At 46.6% G+C, this 23,857-nt stretch overlaps 2 protein-coding genes across 6 annotated transcripts in view; one reads left to right on the top strand and one right to left on the bottom strand.

The window, feature by feature from the left end:
* Positions 1-18,990, bottom strand: LOC125723020 (von Willebrand factor A domain-containing protein 3B-like). Of its 3 annotated transcripts, none has more exons than XM_048999413.1 (29): positions 18,811-18,990; positions 17,874-17,943; positions 17,399-17,631; positions 15,665-15,753; positions 15,081-15,331; positions 14,807-14,963; positions 14,349-14,518; positions 13,753-13,871; positions 13,397-13,513; positions 13,034-13,203; positions 12,678-12,832; positions 12,463-12,601; positions 12,240-12,371; positions 11,978-12,076; positions 11,442-11,624; positions 11,199-11,329; positions 10,975-11,114; positions 10,630-10,764; positions 9,873-9,933; positions 9,232-9,388; positions 7,660-7,778; positions 5,409-5,459; positions 4,294-4,489; positions 2,539-2,665; positions 2,244-2,368; positions 1,827-1,964; positions 1,454-1,548; positions 761-937; positions 1-625 (listed from the first exon to the last, which is right to left on the bottom strand). In XM_048999413.1, exons 3-28 carry the CDS (start codon positions 17,562-17,564, stop codon positions 778-780), a joined length of 3,582 nt encoding a protein of 1,193 aa, XP_048855370.1. In that variant the 5' UTR covers positions 17,565-17,631; positions 17,874-17,943; positions 18,811-18,990; the 3' UTR covers positions 1-625; positions 761-777. The 3 variants fall into 3 exon arrangements, with proteins under 3 accessions (XP_048855370.1, XP_048855369.1, XP_048855371.1); XM_048999412.1 differs by having other exon boundaries at positions 1-596; XM_048999414.1 differs by having other exon boundaries at positions 1-575.
* Positions 18,991-20,756: 1,766 nt separating this feature from the next.
* Positions 20,757-23,857, top strand: part of tmem131 (transmembrane protein 131) — a 31,448-nt gene continuing 28,347 nt past the window's right edge. For all 3 annotated transcript variants that reach the window (XM_048999092.1, XM_048999091.1, XM_048999090.1), the window contains exon 1: positions 20,757-20,938. In XM_048999092.1, the coding sequence (XP_048855049.1) occupies positions 20,815-20,938 (124 nt within the window). In that variant the 5' untranslated portion in view covers positions 20,757-20,814. The remainder of the gene's footprint in view (positions 20,939-23,857) is intronic.

The following is a 23,857-nucleotide window of genomic DNA, read 5'->3' as shown; positions in this document are numbered from 1 at the left end:
TCATGTGTCATGATGCCTGTAATTACTTTCTTATTGCTAGGTAACAGTGTTTACACAGAGCAGTGCCTTAATTCAGGTTACCCAGAATGCTCAAAGGTAACTATGGGGAAAAACATCTTCCAGCTCTGACATTGGTGACCAAGGCCCTGCTACTGGCCTGCATTGTGTTTGTGCAGAGAACATTTCCCATATATAAATAGTTATGTTCTAGATATGTTTAGAAGGTGTTTTCCAGTACATTCCGTACACTAGCAAAATAAATGATTAAAACATACAACTTCAGTTTCAAATCCTAAACACCTATATTTCCTTTTTTTCTTTTACCCGAAAGTGACCTCTTAATACAAATAATATGGTGATTTGTAAATGGACACCAGTGAGACTTGTGTACATCCTGTTGTCTACACTGCGGACTCTCTGTAGGGGTGGGGCTTTCTGGCTGCTGTTCCAGGACAGGGAGGACAGTGACGTCTTGGGGAGGGGGTCCAGGAGTGGAGTGCCGTTCCGTGTGGCTCCTCCTCTGAAGCCTGTGGCACGAGGCAACAGCTCCTCCCCTGTGACATCAAGCTCCTCCCCTGTGACATCAAGCTCCTCCCCTGTGACACGAGGCAACAGCAACCCGCGGCTGTCAGAACCAAATGGCGCTAAAGTTACCCAGAGGGTAAATCGTGAAGAGGAGAGGCCTTAGGCAGGTGCTACATGAGCACAGAGGCCTCCAGCCCTCAAAGACAAGATCCTGCTCCACAGCAGAGAGGCTCACCTGCATCCGTTTGGAGGTTATTCATGCTCTCCCCGCTCCCCTGGATAGGGAGCTTCTTGCTGGGAATGGCCCGTAATCTTCAGGCGGTTTGACCTCTCTAGCGCGCTGCAGGTCACCGCCATCCTCGTCTCCTTTGGCTCCGAACTTTTATCTGCACCATGCAGATCCTCAGACACCCTGAGGAGAACACCGGGATCGTTCGATGATCTCAAACCCTGGGACATCCTCCAAAGTGTCCCGCAATGCAGCAAGTTTACATAAGATATGTTTGCTGAAACCTTCGCTTCAGGCCTGCTGAGGTTTGATAATCGTGTATCTGTCTCCAGAGGAAGCCCTGTTGTCTCACCTCGTCAATAAGCATTGCCAAAATAACTAGTATTTTAATTACCAAAACCCCAAGCAGACTAATTGCTAAAGCTTTTTAGCCGCAGGTGGTTCTCACAAGTGAGTCCCAGTGGCTGTTTCATGCCTTTATGGCTCCGCACTGACTCTACAGCCAACTTACATCTATATTGGAAGCCTGTAGCTATAGTTACAACCCCCTGCTGGTTACCGTAATTTTTACTGGGATTTATCGGGGCCACAAACCTGAGTAGCAGCCTCTGCTGTGGTTACTTTACACGCAGTGCATCTTACATGTAGGCGATGTAACCCTTTACACAGATACCTGATGGATGAGTATGTTTCACTTACCCTGCGTGTCTCCCTTCACACTCCCTGATGTATCTACAGGTGAGGTTGTACCGGGCTTGGCTAATTTTGATGATCTTGTTGCGTGTGGCATGTACCTGTGGAACCCAACACAAAGCCTGAGCACTCATGTTGACATTGGGTCTCTTCTCTACACACCATCCAGAAAAATTCACTTTTGATGGATATATTGGCTCATTCTGCCCATTGCCAAATAAGCTGTTATTGCCAAGTGGGAGGAATTTACTACTGGGCAGCCATTGTGAATTTGGGCAGTGAGTCTTTCATCCCTGGCCAGTCAGCCCTCAGGCACCCCCCCTCCACAATGCTGGCGGTCCCTTGAATCGATGGCAGCATCAGCCCCGCAGGGGCCCACCTTTCTGTCGTTGAATTTGAAAACTGTGTACAGTTTGTCCTTGGCGTCCAGTCTGCAAGGCGTTGCTATGACAACCCCTGGGACGAAGCAGTTTCCCGCACCTTCGTTCCCAGAGCCCACAAGCACGAAATCTCCCGTCTGTGGAGAGCAAATGCAGGGGAGCGTCTGTTAGTGACAGCCACAACGTGAAAAACGTTTCATGCAAGTGCAGAACTGCTGAAGATACAACCTGGAAAAAACACAACATGGATGGAATATGATCATCATCTAGTTAGGGAACGGAAAACTTTCCAGGCAGCAGGTAGGACAGAAGCTAAGACTATGAAGTTTTGCCAAACCTAGGTGGCTGGGAGGTTGGATTGATTACAATACTGTATAAAATTGTATCCTGAGTAAGAGTGAGGGGAGGAGACTTACTGCCAATGGGGGGCGGGGCCCAGAGCCTCCAATGGGGATAAGGAACCTCAAAGGAACGACCTCTGATTGGCCGCTCTTGAAGTCCATCATCACTCGCTTGCCACTCAGGTATCTCCTAATAGTGCCTGGAAGCGACAGAACCTCAGGTCTGTAAAGTGTGATAAATGACCATGTGTATAGCAGATCCTTAATGTCAAGTCCACAGTTCATCTGATCAGCCTACTGAGGCCATGTTCCTGCAAGTTGCTGCCACTCAGGGGCACAAGCAGGGGCCCTGAGCAGACATGACACCCACCGGTGTAATAGAAGCCGTCCGTCTCAGACCTGCCGATTGCGCTCTGACCCCTTAGGCCGTCTAGGACCCCCCTCTGTTTCATCCCTGAGTCTTTAGCTGGTCGGCTATCCACTCTGGTCCCAGGGTCCTAAAAGCAGGAATGCAGATAGCCAATACTTCAATTTTAAAAGTGTCTCACACATTGCCCACGAAAATACGGAGACAGAGAATTAATCAAGGGGGTGTGCAGTTATTAGCTGCAGCCGCATGCTACGTACTGCGCTGCCCAGAGAGGCAACTCAGCTACACCATGCGGATTTCGCTTCTCGGCCTGCTTTTGAACGCATGCTGTTAGTCTGCTGTTTGTTGATTGAATTACTGCCCCCCAACCCTTCAGCATGGAGGAACAGGACCCCCCGGTGGCCCCCCAGGAGCTGATCCAGCAAAGCGTTCAGGAGCACAAGACTGCGACCCTCAAGGCTATACACCCATCTTCCCACATCAGATTCCTGATTGCCCCAACTGTGCTGATGTCATACTAGTGTCCCCATGAGGGAGTCACACACACACACACACACACACACATTCACACACTCCTCTGGACAGCCAACTCGCTGGAGAGGACGCTTCCTTAATCACTGACTGCTGAAAAGTCTAGACCTTGATTTGACCCTCTTAATCTGAAACTCCATTTATGCAACACTTGCACTATTCAGCTGAACGTGTGCCGCTGGGCTATTTAAAACATCGCAAATGCAAAACAGAGTCTGGCACTTGTACTGACAGTCCTGGTTTGGGAAAACTTCATGCAGTCGAAAATCTGTTATCTGAGTGTACGAGACCCGTTTTTAAAAGACATAAATCCTGGGTCTTCTTCAAAGATGCTGGAGCTGATATGAAAGTCAGGAGCTACTTCATTATCAAACATAAAACAGAAGCGGTCACCGTTTAGATGTTTACTGCTTGTTGGCTGCTTAGAAATGCGGCATCTCTGAGCTAAACTCGGCCGGTCACCCTCATGACGCCTCTGACTGCCTCGCAGACAAACTGGTTGCGTTTTTAACAACCATTCGAAGAACCGCGGTGAGGCCGAGTAAGGAGGAGACCAGGCACGAGTTCGGGCGCAACACTGACTTCCCCTTTCTCATCCCTCCTCTGTCAAACTAAAGAACAAAAGTGGCTTAATTAACCTCTACGATAAATACAACATGGGCATTGATGGTTGTCAGATTGCTGTTTTATGCTAATGAATATGGATTCAGCTGTTCTTGGGTTGATGATGTCGTCATCGCCAAACCCTGAAGGCTGGGAGTGACCAGCTGAAGTCGCTGTGGTGTATAACTGACGATAAGGGTGGAATCTGGGAAACTGGCAGGTTAAATATTCCTTTTTCTGTCTAATAATCAAGAAACTAATCGAGCCTCGTATCAAAGTTTCGTACTGGTTTTCTTTTGGTCTTTAATGGTCTGGTATCCTCATTAGACTTGTTTTTGAGGTGATGCGAATTTTTGCCTCACTCAGGTTCTCCACACAACCTGGTGCCCAATCCAGGATATCTCCCTCCCATGTGCTCTGGCTGCCTGATATAGTATCAGCCCACTCCCTCCCTACCAGGCTAAGCAGTTGGAAAGTGACTGGGTGGATATTAGTTTAACTAAATCACAAAATTGCATCATAATATACTGAAACTTTCAGTTCCACCCACACTAGGAGACGTCCTGTGTCTGCCACACCAGCAGGGGGCGATATCCACATCATCATCAGTGGCTTACTCACAGGGTGCCTGTCGCGGGCTTTCTCCTTGATAGTCTGCTGCAGATCTGAGGCTTGCTGTAAGAAAGAGCAGGCAAGGTGGACCTGCTCCTCCAGTAAGTCCACATCAGTCCTAGGCAGAGGACAACCGAGGTCTTCCAGAGTCCGCAGCAAGGCATCCCGGTGCTCCGTGAAAACCACTGGCTCCTCACTGCCAAACCTACGATAAAAGGAGAACACAGAACACCAGTCACTTCCTGTCACCTGAGAACCCAATGAAATACATTACTGTGCCATTATCTTAGGCAGTCAAAGAAAATGATGTTCACATGGTCTTCATCTTGGTGTGAAATTATGATATTGTGTCCTCTCAGCCGTTTGAAAACCTCCACTAAAATCACCTCTAAAATCACTCCAGTGTTTGCAGCAACCGTCCAACACACCCACGTATTTCTGATACTACCGCTACTCCAACTCGTATGGATAATCAATACCTCTGTTGAATTAACTAATTAAGTTAACTGAGCTGGTGGCGAAATTTAAGAGATACATGGAATGTCTGAGGTGCCCCTGAAGAGAGGTTAGGCAACCAAAGCAGGTTTTCTTCTATCTATCCAACAAGGCACCGGTAACTTTTTGGAGAAAAGAAGAAATACCTGTTTATTTTTATTATGTTAATTAGCATATATTTAGATATTAAATTGTGTTTTTTTCCTGAGCAAATGCGTAACTGTAGGGTAGAGTCCCAATGCACAAACCACTGCATGCAAAGCTAATTATGTCTCACTGCACGAGACTCCATATTACTGCATCCATCTGCGACAGTCGTCTGAATTAGACCTAAATCATCATCTAATGTCGCTGCTGAATCTCTATTAAGCACTTCAGTGAAGAGTGATGTGTCCAAACTAACTGAATTTAGAATCTGCTCGGTTGTGCTCCACTTAGAAGCTGGAAATAATGCTCAGCGCATCATGCTCTGTGGTGGAATCCAGTGAAAATCCATACTGGTGTTGTTAAACAAGCCAGTTCGATTGCCGTTAATCACCTGGCCAAATGTAACGTTCACAGAAGTTTCGAAGAGATCGGTGATGGTGGAGTAGATTCACACAAACACACACGTACTCACGCATACTCACTTGCTTTTCACCTCCTCACTCAGCGCGTTCCAGAAAATCGATTCCAGGCGCCTGGAAAGTGAAGGGGAACAACTTTCTGCAGCATTGAAACATCATTCAATCATCTTTTCAGCAAAGGGACTGAAGATGCTGTACTGACATCCTCCACTTCGCAAGGGCCCAGTCATTTTGGTGCAGCAGTTCTCATGTAATCCAGCAAAGAACTTCTGTTACATTTCGAAAACTCACAGAAAGTTCACAGAAATTGAACTGTGGACTGAGTGAGTTTTGGAAATTTTTTCTTCAGTTAACTTTCACTGCTCTTTGTTCTCACTTAGACATCCCTTCATTCTTTATTATCATACCCTCCTGACATGGTAAATATTACACACTACGGTCACAGAGCACACCCCCCACCTCCCTCTGGTCTCTCCACATCCCCTCCACTGTTTCGCCCCCCCCCGGTCTCTCCAAAACCCCTACACTGTGTGTCCCCCCCTCCTTCCCTCTGGTCTCTCCACATCCCCTTCACCATGTAGCCCCCCCCTTCCCTCTGGTCTCTCCACATCCCCTTCACTGTGTAGCCCCCCTCTTTCACGCTGGTCTCTGCATATCCCCTACACTGTGTAGCCCCCCCTTCCCTCTGGTCTCTCCACATCCCCTTCACTGTGTAGCCACCCCCCCGGTCTCTCCACATCCTCTTCACTGTGTAGCCCCCCTTCCTTCCCTCTGGTCTCTCCACATCCCCTACACTGTGTAGCCCCCCGGTCTCTCCACATCTCCTACACTGTAGCACCCCCCTTCCCTCTGGTCTCTCCACATCCCCTTCACTGTGTAGCCCCCCTCTTTCCCGCTGGTCTCTGCACATCCCCTACACTGTGTAGCCCCCCCTTCCCTCTGGTCTCTCCACATCCCCTTCACTGTGTAGCCACCCCCCCAGTCTCTCCACATCCCCTTCACTGTGTAGCCCCCCTTCCTTCCCTCTGGTCTCTCCACATCCCCTACACTGTGTACCCCCCCCCGGTCTCTCCACATCTCCTACACTGTAGCACCCCCCTTCCCTCTGGTCTCTCCACATCCCCTTCACTGTGTAGCCCCCCTCTTTCCTGTTGGTCTCTGCACATCCCTTACACTGTGTAGCCCGCCCCCCTTCCCTCTGGTCTCTCCACATCCCCTTCACTGTGTAGCCACCCCCCGGTCTCTCCACATCCCCTTCACTGTGTAGCCCCCCTTCCTTCCCTCTGGTCTCTCCACATCCCCTACACTGTGTAGCCCCCCCCTCCTTCCTTCTGGTCTCTCTACATCCCCTCCACTGTTTCGCACCCCCCCTCCTTCCCTCTGGTCTCTCCACATCCCCTTCACTGTGTAGCCACCCCCCTCTGGTCTCTCCACATCCCCTACACTGTGTAGCCCCCCTTCCCTGTGGTCTCTGCACATCCCCTTCACTGTGTAGCCCTTCCTCCTTCCCTCTGGCCTCTCCACATCCCCTTCACTGTGTAGCCACCCCCCGGTCTCTCCACATCCCCTACACTGTGTAGCCCTCCCTCCTTCCCTCTGGTCTCTCCACATCCCCTACACTGTGTAGCCCCCCCTTCCCTGTAGTCTCTCCACATCCCCTTCACTGTGTAGCCCTCCCTCCTTCCCTCTGGCCTCTCCACATCCCCTACACTGTGTAGCCCCCCTTCCTTCCCTCTGGTCTCTCCACATCCTCTTCACTGTGTAGCCCCCCCTCCTTCCCTCTGGTCTCTCCACATCCCCTTTACTGTGTAGCCGCCCCCCTCCTTCCTTCTGGTCTCTCTACATCCCCTACACTGTCCCCCCCTTCCCTCTGGTCTCTCCACATCCCCTTCACTGTGTAGCCCCCCTTCCTTCCCTCTGGTCTCTCCACATCCCCTACACTGTGTAGCCCTCCCTCCTTCCCTCTGGTCTCTCTACATCCCCTACACTGTGTAGCCCCCCTTCCTTCCCTCTGGTCTCTCCACGTCCTCTACACTGTGTAGCCCTCCCTCCTTCCCTCTGGTCTCTCCACATCCCCTACACTGTGTAGCCCCCCCCCTTCCCCTCTGGTCTCTCCACATCCCCTACACTGTGTAGCCCCCCCCCCCCCTTCCCTCTGGTCTCTCCACATCCCCTTCACTGTGTAGCCCCCCCTCCTTCCCTCTGGTCTCTCCACATCCCCTACACTGTGTAGCCCTCACCCCCCTCCTTCCCTCTGGTCTCTCCACATCCCCTTTACTGTGTAGCCGCCCCCCCAGCTCCCTGGAGGGCTGACCTCTTGTACGTTGTCAGGGTCTCCTGTAGCCTGGCTTTGTACCCCTCTAGGTCCACAGCCAGGGGGTTGAGCAGGACAACCCGCTGTGAGCCGCTACTCCCAAGGGCCAGTGGCGAGACCTGGGGAGGGATTATAGACACAGACATAGTTACACACACAGATTCTGTCTGCCTGTATTATCTCAGTGGGGCTGCAGCCATCGACATAAACATGCACACACACTCTCAGTGCCGTCGTTTGGGGTTCCTCACAGCAAACGCCTACTCATGTGTCCCAGCTGGGATAATCACCCTCCCTGAATGTGCTCCCTGTGATACACTGTCGGCTCAGATTATCTCTCACAATCACATTACAGAGCACAAACACACACACAAACACACACACAAACACGTGTGTTCCGCTAGTTTAATTTAATTACCACCAGCCATTTGTATAATTCAGTTACCACCGTGCATGAGGTTCATCGCAACAACCATAAGAACCGACGCCTCCATGGCCAAGGTTCCAACAACCCCGAGGTGTGGGATCCGGAGAGAGGAACGCTGCTTCCTGTCTGTCCCTCTCTGAGGGGATCGGGGGTCAGCCATGTCACAGAGAGTCTCAGCACGGCACGCAATTAACGAGTTGCCATAGAAGCGACTTGTGTTGCCACTTGAAGGAGGACGCATGTGACATCACAATGGAGCAGCGAGTGCTGAATGTATTCGGGGCGCTTTCATCAGGGGACAGCATGCTTACTGTCCCCCACGGGGTGAGGGTATACCCCGGAACCCATTACCAGATCAGCAGATGGATGGATGGATATATTCAAACAAGGTTACACAGTTAGTCCTTATACATAGTAAGAAAATGGAGAAAAGAGACATATAGGAGTTCCCCATTTAAATATGCTTACTACAGCTAGCTTACTACAGAGTGCTGCATAACACTCTCATTTACTCAGCAGATTAAGGAAGGAGCCTTGAGGTGTAATACATTTTTCATAATGCACGGTACAAAGGTGTACCAATGATACGGAATATCAGCCATTATTCTAAATCTAAAAATAGAACTGAAGGGTCTATTTCCTGAAAACAGAAAAAAAAATGCAAATTCTGTGCATTTACCTGAAATGTGCTGTCGCTGCCCTCTAGAGGCCACAGAGAGTATTACTGTCTGCCCAAGCAGCACATTTTTTTCATTCATCTTATTTAATTTCATTTAATTTCATTTCATGTATAACCCTTCCCTCTGCTTAAATAAAACTGACAAAGCCTGTTGGTTTATAGAATAAACAGCTAATAATATAATGCAGAATTTTTAAATGTATAACCTACTAAAAATATATAATTTAAATATTATACTCTTTGATTCTGGCTGAATGACATACCATTAATTACATAATATTTACACATTATTATATAAAGGATTTATATAAAGGAATGCTAAATGTGAAATTTCACAACACTGCAGAATGTCAGATTTTTGTCGAAACTCTGTGCTCCCATAACACTGGCAATTTCTGCAAGGGCAAAAAAAAATGTTGCAGGACTGATGTTTCAAGGAAAAGCCAGTACTGCTGCCCATTCTTACCTCATCAAAAACTTTTGAATGGACATTTGTGTCCAGAATGGGGATATATTTTGCCTTTTGTCGGATGATTGTGGGAGCCAAAGCATCCATTATGGTGAGTCTCCTGGCAACCAAGCTGTTTGTTTGTAGCCAGCGAGCTGTAGGCACATCGAGGGACCTGCAGCAAAAGCAAGCCACAGAACAAAGGGCCAAAGGTCAGGGGCCAAAGGTCAGGGGCCAGGCTCAGCTCAGGCTCCCGCATGCTATCCCAGTGCCTTTCCTCCTATCTCAGATCTCCAAGGCCTCAGTCTAGGCCTGTTAACTATAGCGGTGCCTGATGAATGATTTACTCCTGAAACAACTGGCAAGAGTGAGGTGACTTATTTTAAGAACCCCACCCCCGCCCACACACACACACACACACACACACACACGCACACACACAGGAGCCTCATGGACCAAAATAGCCCATATCTGACTTTTCATCCCTTTCATCCTCCATACAGAGAAAGGGACTGCAGTCATCACAGTTATGTGTGAGCCACACTTTGTATTCACACACATGGCTGTAATATCTGTAATGAGGTATAATGTGTTATAGGTCACTGCTGAATACGGCCGTGCCGAAATAGAGAAACCATCTTAGAAGGTGCCGTCCTTACAGAGCCGCCTCTTCCCCGTTCTCTCTCTTTCGGTCGCCTTCCGTGGGCGTCGCCTGGAGACCTTTTGGGAACCAGAGGCACGTGAGCTCAGGAGGTAAAATGAAACATCAGTTACCAAACATAACCGCCGGAAACTACAGGCTGCCTTTTCTACACAGACTTTTCCTTACGGACGTAGTAACTGGAAAGAAGGAGTCCCACGTCAGCTGAAATTATAGTGAATGTCATGCAGCTAATTACTCTCAAGGACATGCTTTGATTACCAGACTGTCCTAAAAATAGACCCCATTCTGTAGCAACACTAAGACCCATTTACACATACAATTATACTTTTACCCCCTCCCACTTTATGTGAACAAACCACATTATTTTACGCTCATTTGACCTTTCAGATTGTTCCCAGCGAAAATGCAGTTTCAAATTCAGCGCTTTACGTTCAGCTTACAGTAAAAAGAAAATTGTACACTTAAATAAAAAACAATGATTCAAAATCTTCTGGTTAAAGTAGGTCATATTCTATCAACGCATTTTCAGTAACGACTTATCCCAGTCAGGGTTGTGGGGAGTCTGGACTCGATCCCTAGAAGCAGAGGGCATAACGCAGAGGAAGGGCTGGTCAGAATGCGGGCAGACACTCCTACACGCCATCATGCTCCGTTTCGATATTAACTATTAGGGGATTCCCCAGTCACCCACACGTCTAGCGCTGCTGCGTGGCTGTGAGCATCTAGATGAACAGGAAACTTAGGCGACTCACTGTCGAGGACCCAGTTCTGTTTGTCGACATTCTTCTGGAAGAGGGCCTGTGTCTCAGGCAGCGACCAGTCCTGGGATGACGCTCCGTCCCCGTCCTCAACGTCAGCGGCATGTTCCAGAAACTCCCGCAGTGCAGCTGTGTCACACACGCGGCGTAAATCTGGGGCCTCACTGCACTGAGACAAACCGCTCAGACATCAATCAGACACTTTCCGCTCTGGGTATAAAACGAGTCCTGGAATAGACGCCTAGGAGGCCTTGGCTACCTGACTTGTGTAGTTAATGCCATGAGGTGGCAAATTAGCTCATTCCATGTCCTGCCCCTCGGCCAGTCGGGATTACAGACCTGGTTGCCACGTTCCTTGGCTTGCTGGACTGGGGTCACGTCCCTGTGAGGATGGACCACGCGGCGTGGCCAAGTGAGGTCTCGGGGTACGTATCGCGCTGCCTGGGGGGCGAGGAGCAGCAGGGGGTCGCCTACAGCTCCTGCAGGAGACGAAGTTATGGGACCTGTCACGGTGTGATGAGTCACTCCAGCTGGCATCCTGGGGACCTGAAAAGCAGGATCACCTTTCTGCTTCCTTATTGCCCCTGTTGTGATACCAGTCCAGCATGACACACTCTGCCCTGAGCCTCAAAACAGTCTTCAGGTCATTCTTCCCCTGCTTGATCTCTTCCTTCAGAAGGTGGGTATCTTCACTCTGATCATCCAATGACATGTTCACTCACTAAAGCGTCTATTCATTAAAATGGATTATTTAGATTTTAATGTTACTTAATATCGGGGGGGGATGGGGGTTCTAACATGCTCACCACAAAGGGCATATTCTCTGCGGGATCCACAGAGCAGCTGCAATGGCTATGGTACCTGCCCCCGGTCTTTCGGGACAGCTCCACCAGGAAGCAGTTGGTCTCCGGGTCACTGCAGTTGAAGGACACAGTGTGGATCGGGACCGGCCGATCCGACTGCACTCGGGCCAGGATCGTCCCTGTGGGCTGTCGGCCACCATTATGACCACCGACGGTGGGGGACGATGCAGACGCATTTCACAACCGAAAAAAAGAACTTCAGTCAAACGGTGTAGGAATCACGAGTATTTGTGAATGTTTCACGTATGATGTAACATTCTAGGAATATTCTAGAAATAACATTTTGCTATCAACTATTTATTTATCAGTTTTACTGAAATAATCTAGGTTTAATCTACCGTCTGGTGCTTGATGATCTTGCAGTCATGAATGTCTGCTACTCTGGACACTGGAAACACTCATCATTAATAATCTTCAACCTTTAATCATGCTTTGCTCCAAACCGGAGCAGCCAGCATCAGGACACGTGAGCTCCGTACCTCGTCCAGGCCACTGTGGGTCAGAAGGTAAACAGCGTGTGTGTCGATGTCTGCTAGAGCCACCTGCAGAGCTTCAAGGATGTTGGTGGATCCACCAGCCTGGTAAGAGAACATGGTAACTTAAGCCCAGATGTTCATTCCCGATTGAAGGTCTACCTTTAAACCTCCATACTTGTAGACTGCAACCAGTAAGGTCTTTAACTCCAAATGAGAACCATCTGAATATCAGCCAAAGCTACACAGATGAGGCCATGTGTCCCACCTGTAAGCCCTGAACCCAGCTCCAGGCCCTCTCCAGGTTCTCCTCAGACACCTCCGTCAACCTCACCCTCCAGGAGACCACTTGCGAGCCAAATGCCACAAAGTTCACTTTGGCTTTGAAGCTAAGCTGTTCCTGAAACCACAGCACAGACTACAGTGAAATCTGCCATCCCCACTGAAAGAGGACGGCGGAATCTCTGCTGGTGCTCAGAACAGCATCTGACCTGTATAAGCTGGTAGAACTTGTCCTTCAGCAGAGGAAGGTGCTCTTTCATGGGCTCTGAGGTGTCTATGAGGATGTACACCTGCAGCTCCAGAACTGCTCCAAACAGCTGCCTGCTGCCCTGCTGTAACCACTCCAGCCTGTGGGGGCACCAAGCTCCACTGAAGGCTAGCCCGTAGTCTTGAGGAGACAATTCCGTCAGGGGCTGGGCCCTACCTTCTCTGGAGCTTCTTGAGGGACTCCTCCATCCGATCTCTGTACCATCTGGACTTCTCCGGAGTGACATACACATGCACCACAGAGCCATCTACCCATGTCATGTGTGCAAACTGACTGCAGTACTTGGCATTGACTAACTTGTTTTTCGGTTCCTAACACAGGCAAAGACAGGAATCCACAGTCGGTGATCATTCACTGTTTGTGAAGGAGGAAATGGGCTGTGAGCGCATACATCAGGTGAGATCACCAATTTATTAGCAGTAGTTATATTACTGGTTCAATAACTAAGCAGAGGCCATGACTTCCCCGCTCCCCACAGAGCCCATTCCTCCAGTTAGGCTCCTTCTACTCACAACATCAGGCAGCTTGGCCATGGCGACCTCAACGCCATCCGCATGGCGGAAGGCACAGTCCGCCAGTGCGTCGTACAGTGAAAGGTTCTGCACCTTCAGCCCATTGTAGGAGAGCCACGATTTGGAACTTAGACAGTCCTCAGACACTGCGGTCGCGAGCCCCCCAGGATCTGCAGATTCATATTACACTATCAACTCAAAGTTCTTCACCCCCTTAGGTTCACATCCCTTTACTTGTCCCTGAATTTCTACCTCTAGCATGTCGTTTGAGATGTATCTTTAAAGAATGCAGAAATCCGTGTTTACAAATACAGGGAAACACCCATGCGCAGCAGATCTCTCTATCTTAATGAATAACCCTACCTTGAGGGGTCACTGTTGCATTAAGCTCCTGCAGCAGCTCCTGGATCTCAGCCCTGGTGGTCAACGCGTCCTGCATCTCCCTCCACACCAGGAACACGTCCTCCCTGACGGCCTCCCCTGTGGAGAACACAGGTTGTGGAGGATTGGCATCACACCATCTGACCATCTGGGCCCTTTTATCCAGGAACCCGGCCAGTAATGTTTAGTTTGGTCTGAAACAACCAACGAACCAACTATGCCACCTGTCTCAGATCCATTGTGATTACAAAAGCCACAGGTCTGTTTTAACACACAGATGCACATTTTATTATAACAAAATCCCTATGGGTATCATAATTCAGGATCAGCCATGTTACCTGGAGGTAGGCCTCCAATGGGCATGACTGACATCTGACGACTTGCAATCCCATGATCCCCCTCTCCCGAGTCATGTGACACGTCTTCAAACAGGCTCATCTCAGCAAAGGCGTGAAACCTGGACAGCATGCATGTCTCCTCTGGGTGAATGTGCTAAACCACGTGACTCTGTTTTGGTACGATTCACGAGGTGATAAGCAATTCGTATAAAGGCCAAGTCATTAATTATGTCTTTAGCTGAGTCATTCAATTTTTGTCAGCAATAACCTACATGAACGCCTACAGAAAAATGGTTTTATTCATGGAGGCTCATCGACTGGCCGTGGTGAGAATGATCATTTTGAGTGTTTACATATCATTTGTAAACTATACCCAAGATAAGGGGTCAAAGCACTCAAAGAGGCCAGACAGAGAATACATGACTGATAAATAATGCATCTAACAATTAATCATTCATTCATTCACCAATGGCATCCTTCCTCATGGTAACGTGTGAACCATAGTTGCAGTGCTTTTTGTGGGGAGACTTAGTCCAGGCTGATTAAACACCTTATTTGACCTATAATTTGATCCAACTAAAATGTTTCCCTCATACCTCCCAGCAGTACGGTGGGATAACTCCTTTAATCCTTTAATGGTTTCCTTTCTCTTGGCGTTGAACGACACGCAGTGGATGGCTTGGGCATTTTTCATTCTTCTCGTCCTCAGCAGTCTGGCTGTGTCCACTTTGCCGTCTCCCACAGCAAACAAGTATACAGCCTCTAGCTGAAGAGCCAGGAAACAAAGACGGCTGGGGATGATTGGGAAACTCCCATTCCGTGGTGGGATTTCCTATAACCTCACTGGGAATTTCCATTACCTCACAGAAGATTAACGAACCAGCAGAGTAACTGTTACTAGGCCAAAAGGTTCAACACGTAGCGTGTTTTTATCTGAGGAGAACTGGCAACGCAATTAAATGAGCTTGTCGCCAGGACATCTCTGCCCCCGTTGAATAAAGGGTTAGAGGAATCTCCAGATGTACTGTAATTATTACAGCGATTACAGTGTCACCTTCGGGTCCCCTATGGCTGCAAGCAGTGCGTCGGCAGTATATGAAGGAGAGGACTTTGCAGGGCCCAATCCCCAGACCCACGCCGCAGCAGCGTCGATGTTAGTGGGAGACGTGCACTCTGCTATCCCCCGCCACAGCTCAGCTACCGGACCAGGGCTGAAACATTTTTAAAAAACCTGAGCTAAGGAGGTAATCACCATCACACGCAATCTGTTTGAAAGGGAACGACAGGGTAACAAGCTGCCGTCATCCCAGAATTAGCAGCTCCCTCACCGAATAAGGTTGAACCAGGCGATCTGAGACACCTGCTCCTTGATGACCATGCACACAGAGCTTTGGCCTAGGCGGAACTGGCCCCCACTTGCAGTACCGAAATCCAGCACTAGGGCGGCGCTACGCTCCTGGATGACCCCGAATATCTGCCGACTGCCGCTTGTGAGCCAAGCCAGTCGATGTTGGAAGAGTCTGGCCTTCTGGTCCAATCTCTCGCAAAGCTCCTCCAGCTGTTCAGGACTTGCGGTCAGCTGTGGATGGACAACATGCCCGCACGTGGTAACAAGAATGTAAAAATACATTCGCCAAGCACAATGGCCCATGTGGCTCTAAGAACATTACAATTAAGGTCATTGTGTTATGACTGTAAAAATTTTTACTCAAGAGATTTTAACCTTTTATTATATAATATTTGATATTAAGCTAAATTGATTAAACTGATATTAAAACTAAAAGTGGCAGCGATAGCAGGGGTGCAAAGCGACATCTTGTCAAGGGGACCACAATCTGGACAGCTGAACAAGTCTGTGCTTGTGGTCGGAAGCCATGAACTATAAGACGCCAGAAGGTGGTGCTGTGCTTACGTTATAAACAGATCCATTCTTCCCCACCCGTGTGAACAGCCCTCTGGCGTACTGAGAGCAGACCGATCTCCCGAGAGAAGCAACGTAATCTGAATTTCAACAGAGAAGACACTGCCCTTAATGATATACAGGTACCGCAAAGACCAGGCATGCACGATAGATAATGGAAACCGCTATCCCTATCTTAGTGGTATGAGCAGGAACTGTCACAATTTCTAAATAAAAAAACGATCAATTAATCATTGTACATTTTATGGTAGTCCTGGTGCACACTTTTTCCACTAGATTTTTTGTTTTTATCTTTATTACGATTATGATTGTCCACATATATGCATCCTCACAGCTCTGTACAGGCATCCATCTCCCAGACATTGATCTTGGACCTTGGCCACATGGGACATGGCAGCCATTGTTATTTTGATGTTTGCTGTCTTACTGTCCTTGAACCATAGTTGCCGTGCTGTTTGTGTGGAGGCTTGGTCCAGGCTGATTAAACACCTTATTTGACCTATAATTTGGTTTGTATAACTTGTGGCATCCGTCTCCCACGGCTGTTTCACTTCTTCACCAATAGCCGTAACCTCAAATCGGTGCGGGGGGGGAGGGGGGGTTCTTCTCTCTGTCTTCGATATGTATCCCAGTTCACCCAAAGCAGAGAACCACTGAGCTGCTCTGATCAGGGCTTGTAATGTAGCATCGACATAGCAGGGGCAACCTTAGCTACATTTACCTTAACTTCATTATATTTCCATACACTGCCAGAGCTCACCCATAATGCTTATTCCACATACATCCTGCATATAGTAATGCTGATTCATATTCTATACTTTCAAAGTTTATGCTGAAGGGACTGTTTCTTTTCTCACGTACATCTTTCCATTTTTTCTAGTGGCAACTTGCGCGCAGCTGTGATCCTGAGTGTCTGCAACAGGGGCCAGTTGCGGGGGGGGGGGGGGGGGGGCATCATGCCCACTGCAACATTTACCAAACCCCCCCTGGCTGGTATATTTTAACGAGTGCCGATTATAAACGGTCATGCAAAATTCGCAACAACTGACTGAGAGCCCCTCCTCTCCGGTCGGAAGATTTTCCAACCCCCCCCCACGTGAGACCTCCACTCCACCCATGATGCTTGAGATAAAAGTGTCTGTGACAGGTGCTTAGGAATGACATCTCTACATGTTTTTTTCCCTGAAAGCTTACTCACCTCTAAATTTAAAATGCTGAAGAACGTGAGTGTTTCTTAAAGCGTCTGATCAACCTGCCAAGACTTAAGACATGTTGCAAGGTGCCGGAAGCTCCTGTTGATATCAGCAGCACATTGCTTCTGCCATTGGTGCCTCTGCTACACCTGTGGTCTACAAGTACTCGTTTAAGTTCACCGACACAGAGTTTGGGGTGCCTGTCCTGACGCGCGTGACGTGAGAACCCTACCCTCAGACGACGGCGTCCTGACGCGCGTGACGTGAGAACCCTACCCTCAGACGACGGCGCCCTGACACGCGTGACGTGAGAACGCTACCCTCAGACGACGGCGCCCTGACACGCGTGATGTGAGAACGCTACCCTCAGACGACGGCGCCCTGACACGCGTGACGTGAGAACGCTACCCTCAGACGACGGCGTCCTGACACGCGTGACGTGAGAACGCTACCCTCAGACGACGGCGCCCTGACACGCGTGACGTGAGAACGCTACCCTCAGACGACGGCGTTCTTCTGATGCCTGCCATACCTTCCCTTTGCCTGAAGCCGATTTGTGTGAGGACCTGGGGGAGCGTGAGCTTGCTCGCCTTCAGTCCGTTTACCCTCAGCCATGCTGGTGAGGACAGAAGGCTGTTCGCGTCCCTGTTGGGGCCTGTTTCCTGTCCCTGTCTCCGGCCCTGCAGCCGTCCAGCCATGTGTCCAGAAGCAGGGATCTATGTCTCTTCACTCTTACATATTTGAGTGAGTGATCGCACATAAATTCTGCAAAAAAGAGATGAAAGAACAGGTAAGCTCTGTATTGCCCTGAGGCATTCACTATCCGTTTATAAATTTGATGGGTGAACTTTCATAACTGTAATTACATAATTTGATATGCATATTCATTCAATAATCATTTTAAAAAAATTTTCATCATTAAGCAAACAACAAAAACTCTTGGGTAAGAATATGCATAAAAGGCAAATCTGCAGCAGCATAGTCAAATGACGACTTTCTCCACTCACCATGTCTTCCTGATGTCTTATGAGGAGAGGTATAGCTGAGCTGAATCTGTTTAGCCTCCAGCAAAGGAGACTAAAGGGGGACATGATCCAGGTACAGTATATAAGATTCTAACAGGTCTGGATGCTGTTCAGCCAAATGGCTACTTTCAATATTAGGTTAAATAGTAGAACTCGTGGTCATAAGTTTACACAGCGTGTAGTTAGAGTATGGGATAGTCTTCCTGCTAATGTAGCGCAAACTAAAACCCTGGGTTCCTTTAAATCGGAGCTAGATAAGATTTTAACAACTCTAGGCTATTAGTTAAGTTCTCCCCAAACGAGTTTTTTGGACCGAATGACCTCTTCTCGTTTGTAAATTTCTTATGTTCTTACGATCACGTTGAAGCGCTTCCACGCATTTAACACTCTTTTAATTCAAAACAGGGTTAGTCAGTCGTATGACTGCGTCTGTGTCTAAAGATGAATTATCAGTCACACAAGACAAAGCTTCTTTGACTTTTACGTAGACTATCGTGTACTTTACTATATATTTAACGTTATTATTTATTCGGTAATTACTCGTCATACTTGTGTCTTAAACAACCAGACCTCTACAAACGAGTGTGCTGTTAAGCATAACAGGAAAATGAAATTATAATATTAATGTTTTAGCATATTTCTCACTAGCCGTAAAAGAAGGCAAACGATATTGCATTGACACTTGAATAGAAAACACTGCTAAACATCTGGTGAAACAAAACAGGCATAGCGATGTTTTAATTATTATTTCATATATAACACTGAACTTTACGGTGCAAAACGTGACACAACGAATGCATGTAAACATCGGGACAGCTTACATGTGCTCTGCAGCTAAGCCACTGCAGAATATGTTAGATTGTTTGTAATGGTGCAAAAGGGCAACTGCAGTGCAAGAATAGCTCAGTTTTTCATTTACCTTATTATAGCGCCCTTTTTACTCGGTGCCGCACGCTGACTTTCACACTGCGGTTTCACATCAGCTGCCGCACTGTGTCACTCGGTTTCTGTTGACACTGTCGACGGACCTGTTGCTATGCTTTGGCCAATCCAGTTAAGGATCCCCCCCACACACACATACACACACACACGCCCGCAGGAAAACCTCTCACATGTTTTGCAAGTGAATTTCATAATCACATACGTCACAGTTTTTTTCTCCCACGCTATTAAAATGTACCAGGAGCCACGCCCACCGGCCCATTCTTCAGGAAAAATCTGCCCTTCGCGTTATGTGGCCATAGCTGCAAAGTTTAAGTAACGCGTTAATGAAAATCTTAGAAAGCACATAAATGAACATCACGTGACAACCAAAAATGAAATACTACAAAATATCACCGGTGTTTGCAAAGCTATACTGTCAAAGGATTAGGCCTGTATGCGGTAAGGCTATGCATTATAACAATAGTCAGCATTTACGTAACTTAAACATGTATGGAGAACGCCCAACATTTCTGTGTAATCCATGATTATGATTTTAGCATCATTAAGACCTGTGTTCCTTCTCCAAGGCGTCTTGCAGGTCTTCACTCGGAGTGCTTCAGCTTTCAAACCACAAGATCAAATGCATTTCTTTCTCTTTTTTTTTTTTTTTACCACGAACGTTTAAAAGGGAAGCCTACAGGTTTTCCTCGAACAAAACCATTTTACCATGGACACGTCGGTCCATGTGCGAACAGGATGGCGGTCACAGCATTTAGCTCTAGGCTGCATACAAGACATGACAACGTCCATTGTGTGTATTGGGCATAAAATATGCAATTGCTCAGAAGAATCCTTTTACAAAACTGCATTTCCACAATGCAGGTACACTAAGCTACCAGTTTTCCCTGGCAATCTGAAAGATATACAGGCCTTACAGTAAAAACACAGAGAAAATAGACATAGGCCTATTATTTAATTACAGCACATTTATCTTACTTATGGCCGAATCGTAATAAAAACGAATTCAGAATATATAGCAATTAGTGTCATGGAACCTTTTGTATTAATACATTCATATTTACACAAAATGTTATTCAATTATATTTATAGTTGCATGGTCCACTACATTAATTGAACAAATACATTCCATTATCTACGACGTATATCTTAAAATCGCTTTTACTCTTTGTTGACTAACGACGTTTTTCTGTGCTTTTTGCGTTATTCTTAAACAAAAGTTTTGGCAGAAGACTACGAAAAACGTCTCTTCCTGAAAATAAACCCAACCGTTATATATTAGTCTATCCGTATAACTTCATTTTATTTAATCTTCATTTTATATTAGTCTAACAGTGTTTCACCGATCTTTGTTTATGGTATATCTGTATGCATGTATGGTAGGATACTCCTAGTACAGTATTTGTGTAGCAACAAATATCTTCGTCAGGATGAAGTTTCAATTTTAATATACCATATTATATAAATACCATAAATGTCCCAGAGATGAAATACAGTATGTCTAATGCTAATAAATTATAGGATGAGGTCAACAAATAAAAAATACATTTTTGCGTTCATGCCAGACTTAGAATGCTTCGCAATCACTGTTCTGAATTTGTTTCTAATTGCTTTTCCACTCTAGCAATGAGTCATACGTGTGAAAACATACTAGTAGCGTGCAGAAATGTAACTTGTTGAATTCCTTTCCTAGAAATCCAAAGTTTTATCGGTTTTAATCTGTAAGGGGTGTATTAATCTGTGCCATTTTTAGTTCCTGGTTTGGAATTTTAACATATTTTGCTTTATTGAGTGGAGAGCAGTAGCGAATCAGTTGGCAAACAACGCGCAAAATTCGACAGTAATTAAAAGTGCTGCGGACAGGCGTGTCCTGCAATACCGGCTTCTTCCGCTAAGCGTCTCTGCGCCTCCGCCGGAGCCCCACAGTGTTTATATCAGCATGCAGCCGCTCGCTTGCCCATAATGACACAGCCACGGTAGTATGGCGAGCGTTTCGAGAGCCGATACTCTATTTCACCTATCAATGGAGAAAAGATCACCATGCTTGGGCATCCTGCGCCTTTTATTTATTGCATTTTTTCAGGTTTCACAGGCCAACAAACAAGGTTGGTGTCGCTTTCCCCCGTCTGTGTACTATTTTTGGAAATCCTTGTAATAAGTATTGATACATTGCGGTGGTTGGGTTGGCACTGGTAGCTAGCGAACAGGCTGGCTAGTTAGCTCGCTTGTGCCGTGCGCTGCCGAGTGAACGGGGAGATTGTCAAAACGTTAGCAAGGTTAGCCAGCTCCAGTGCCGTAACGAATTCTGGGTTTACACATCGCATCTGAATACAGTGCGTATAGCGACCAAATTAACTGATAACCTGTCGGTACAAGAACATTTAAAGGGGGGGGGGTCCAAGTTAACACGAAATATTGGTCAGCTAGGGAGATATTTTGGTACCTGGCTAGAGTAGCTAATTTGCTTGTCCGACGAACAGGCGAGCGCCGTTTTTTTCCATTAAGGAAAAACACACAAAATTTGTCCCATATTATAATGGAGCTGGAAATCCGTGTTGTCGTATTCGGTGTCAAGCAAACTGACTTATTCATGTCTTGTATAAACTAGCTAGTTCACTTTACATTGGGACCTTGGACCATGCACACATTCCTCCCAGAGTTGAAAGCCTTACACGCGCATTTCCTCGGCCAAACGTAGAAATTTAGACCGAGGCTTTTTTCTGGGCCTGGCTGGATTCGGCAATGACACTGTCAGTTTCAAATACCGATTTGTTATAACCGGCATGTAATGGCAAGAGCAAGATTTTAGCAGTTACTTTGCAAATCAGTTCACTCAACTGCACTTCAGATATAGAATGTTTTTAAATGTCGTGTTGGGTAGAAAATGGTTTACAGGGTTTCTGATAAATTGTCTTCATTTTTTAAGGGGTTAGCTACCTAGCATGCTAGCCAGCTCGCCACGAAAATGTCTTGGCTAGCTGCTAGCGTGTTCAGTGTGTGTTAATATATAAAACTTAGTTGTGGCAATTTTATTAAGTTGTTGATGAGTCCTTAAAATCGGATATGCCAATTCGTACCCAATTCAGGGTAGATGAGTGTTTTTGTGTAGTAATTCTTAAAAATTCTTAAAAGTCCCAAACGGTTTGCTTTAGGTTGGTTTTGAATAACAAAATTGTAAATAGAAAAACTTATTTGCACACTGGTTAACTTTTTCAGCGTGTGTCTTTGAGTTGCGGCTGTGTTTGCTTTGTAGTAAAGATGTTGGCGAAACTACGATTGTTCGCGGAATATTTCATGTTTTAAAAACTGAAACTGTTTTGGATAAAACTGATGCAACCAAATCTAAAAAAAAAAAAAAAACTTTAAAGTCCATGAAAGGCCATGACGCACATTAATGACAGCTACCTTGTTGTTCACGTGCTGCATATCTCTAGGAACTTTGCTACCTTGGTAATTCTCCATCAAAAATGTACACAGGTTTCTTATTTGGGATATTTAGCATTGCGTCCATACACATCATCAAAGTCAGCTGTGAACTGTGGACCATTTCAATAACAGGACCGACAATGACGACTTTAATTTTCTGCGCTGCAAATTTTTTTGCAAGCAGTTTGAAAGGTGAGAAATGCTGGCTTTGGGTTAAACTGAGCAGCTGACCCTGTGGTGTTGCGTACAACATGGCTGTTAAGCAGCAGTCTGAATCAATAGGAGTACTGCCATTATAATTGAAGTTTTGATGGGACTGTGTTGTGTGATCTATAATGTCTTGTAATTTCTCCAAAGAGTGAAATTTTCCCTCCTGCTTTGCAGCCATTTATAAATTTAAACGGGTAGAAGTGTCACTGGTTTGTGTCGGCAAGTCTTTTCAGTCGTCGAGATTAATATTGGTGTTCTCACCTGTTATTCTGTAATTTTAGATGTTTTAGTGTGAGCATCTATAGCACATCTTAGCCATAAAATGAGTGTGTTTAGAATAAGCTGAGATCATACAGACATTTTTGCAGTACCTTGCAACAGTAGGGCGAGTTTTCGTAGACCTCAATTCAAATGGGATACAGTTTTGCCCTGAGGTATAAGTCATAGATATAGTTTAAAGCCCTCAACTAAAAGGAACAGCTGTTTCGGTGAGAGCTACCCCACTGTTTCGGTAGGTTTGTTGGCTTAATGCTTGCGGAAGAACAAAATGGTGCTAGAAAAATCTAAACGTTTAATGACCAAAACTGTCTTCAGTTTCTCAATGGCATCTGAGATGTCATGTAGTCATGAAAACACAGTGAAGTATCTTAGTGGCCAGCCAACTCCTGCATGTGGTGGTAGGTCCTGCAGGTCTGTGACCAAATGTGACCCCCAAGGTGACCTGGACATATTGGCTGCACTTAATTTGAAGGGTTACTTTGGCATTTTGGCAAACCAAAATGCAAGGAAACCCTGAAAAGTCTTGGAGAAATTCTGTCTTTGATTGTGTCAGACCTCTGTGACGGGAAGATGTCCAGGATGTGTTGTAAAAGCTCAATAGTCGCTTTCAATCATGGGTGCATTTGACCCTGCGCAATAACGGAGTTTCCATAGAGGTTCAGGCTCAATCAGAAATCTATTCAGGCCATTTGCTATAAAGATTTAATGAAAGCAGTGTTGTAGGCTGACAATTAAAAAGTTAATAAAAATCTACGTGGTGAGGTGGTAGCTGGCTCTGGAGTGCCTTACCACAGGAGCATTTGCTTATTTTATGACGACTTTATTATTTATGAAACAGTGCAACATAAATGACTATCTGTCTGATTTTATATTTCTGCATCAGTCTTCCCAATGATTATATGCAGACTGGTACTGGAGCAATTTATAGTAGAGGAATCCCCGTTTACCGCAGTACTGCCACATGAACAGGTAGAGTAACAGAAGTGCCTTTGGACTGCCAGCATATTGCTTAAATGCATTGTGGAGGTTTGCAAACAGGGTTTTGGAGATGTCAGAACTCGCCATTTACGTATGCTCAACCCAAATGCTGTCCTCGTTTGTAGGTCACT

Source organism: Brienomyrus brachyistius, unplaced genomic scaffold (assembly GCF_023856365.1).
Source record: "Brienomyrus brachyistius isolate T26 unplaced genomic scaffold, BBRACH_0.4 scaffold44, whole genome shotgun sequence".
NCBI classification, from domain to species: domain Eukaryota; kingdom Metazoa; phylum Chordata; class Actinopteri; order Osteoglossiformes; family Mormyridae; genus Brienomyrus; species Brienomyrus brachyistius.
Note: the sequence above shows the minus strand (reverse complement) of the source record. Positions and strands in the feature narration are given on the sequence as shown.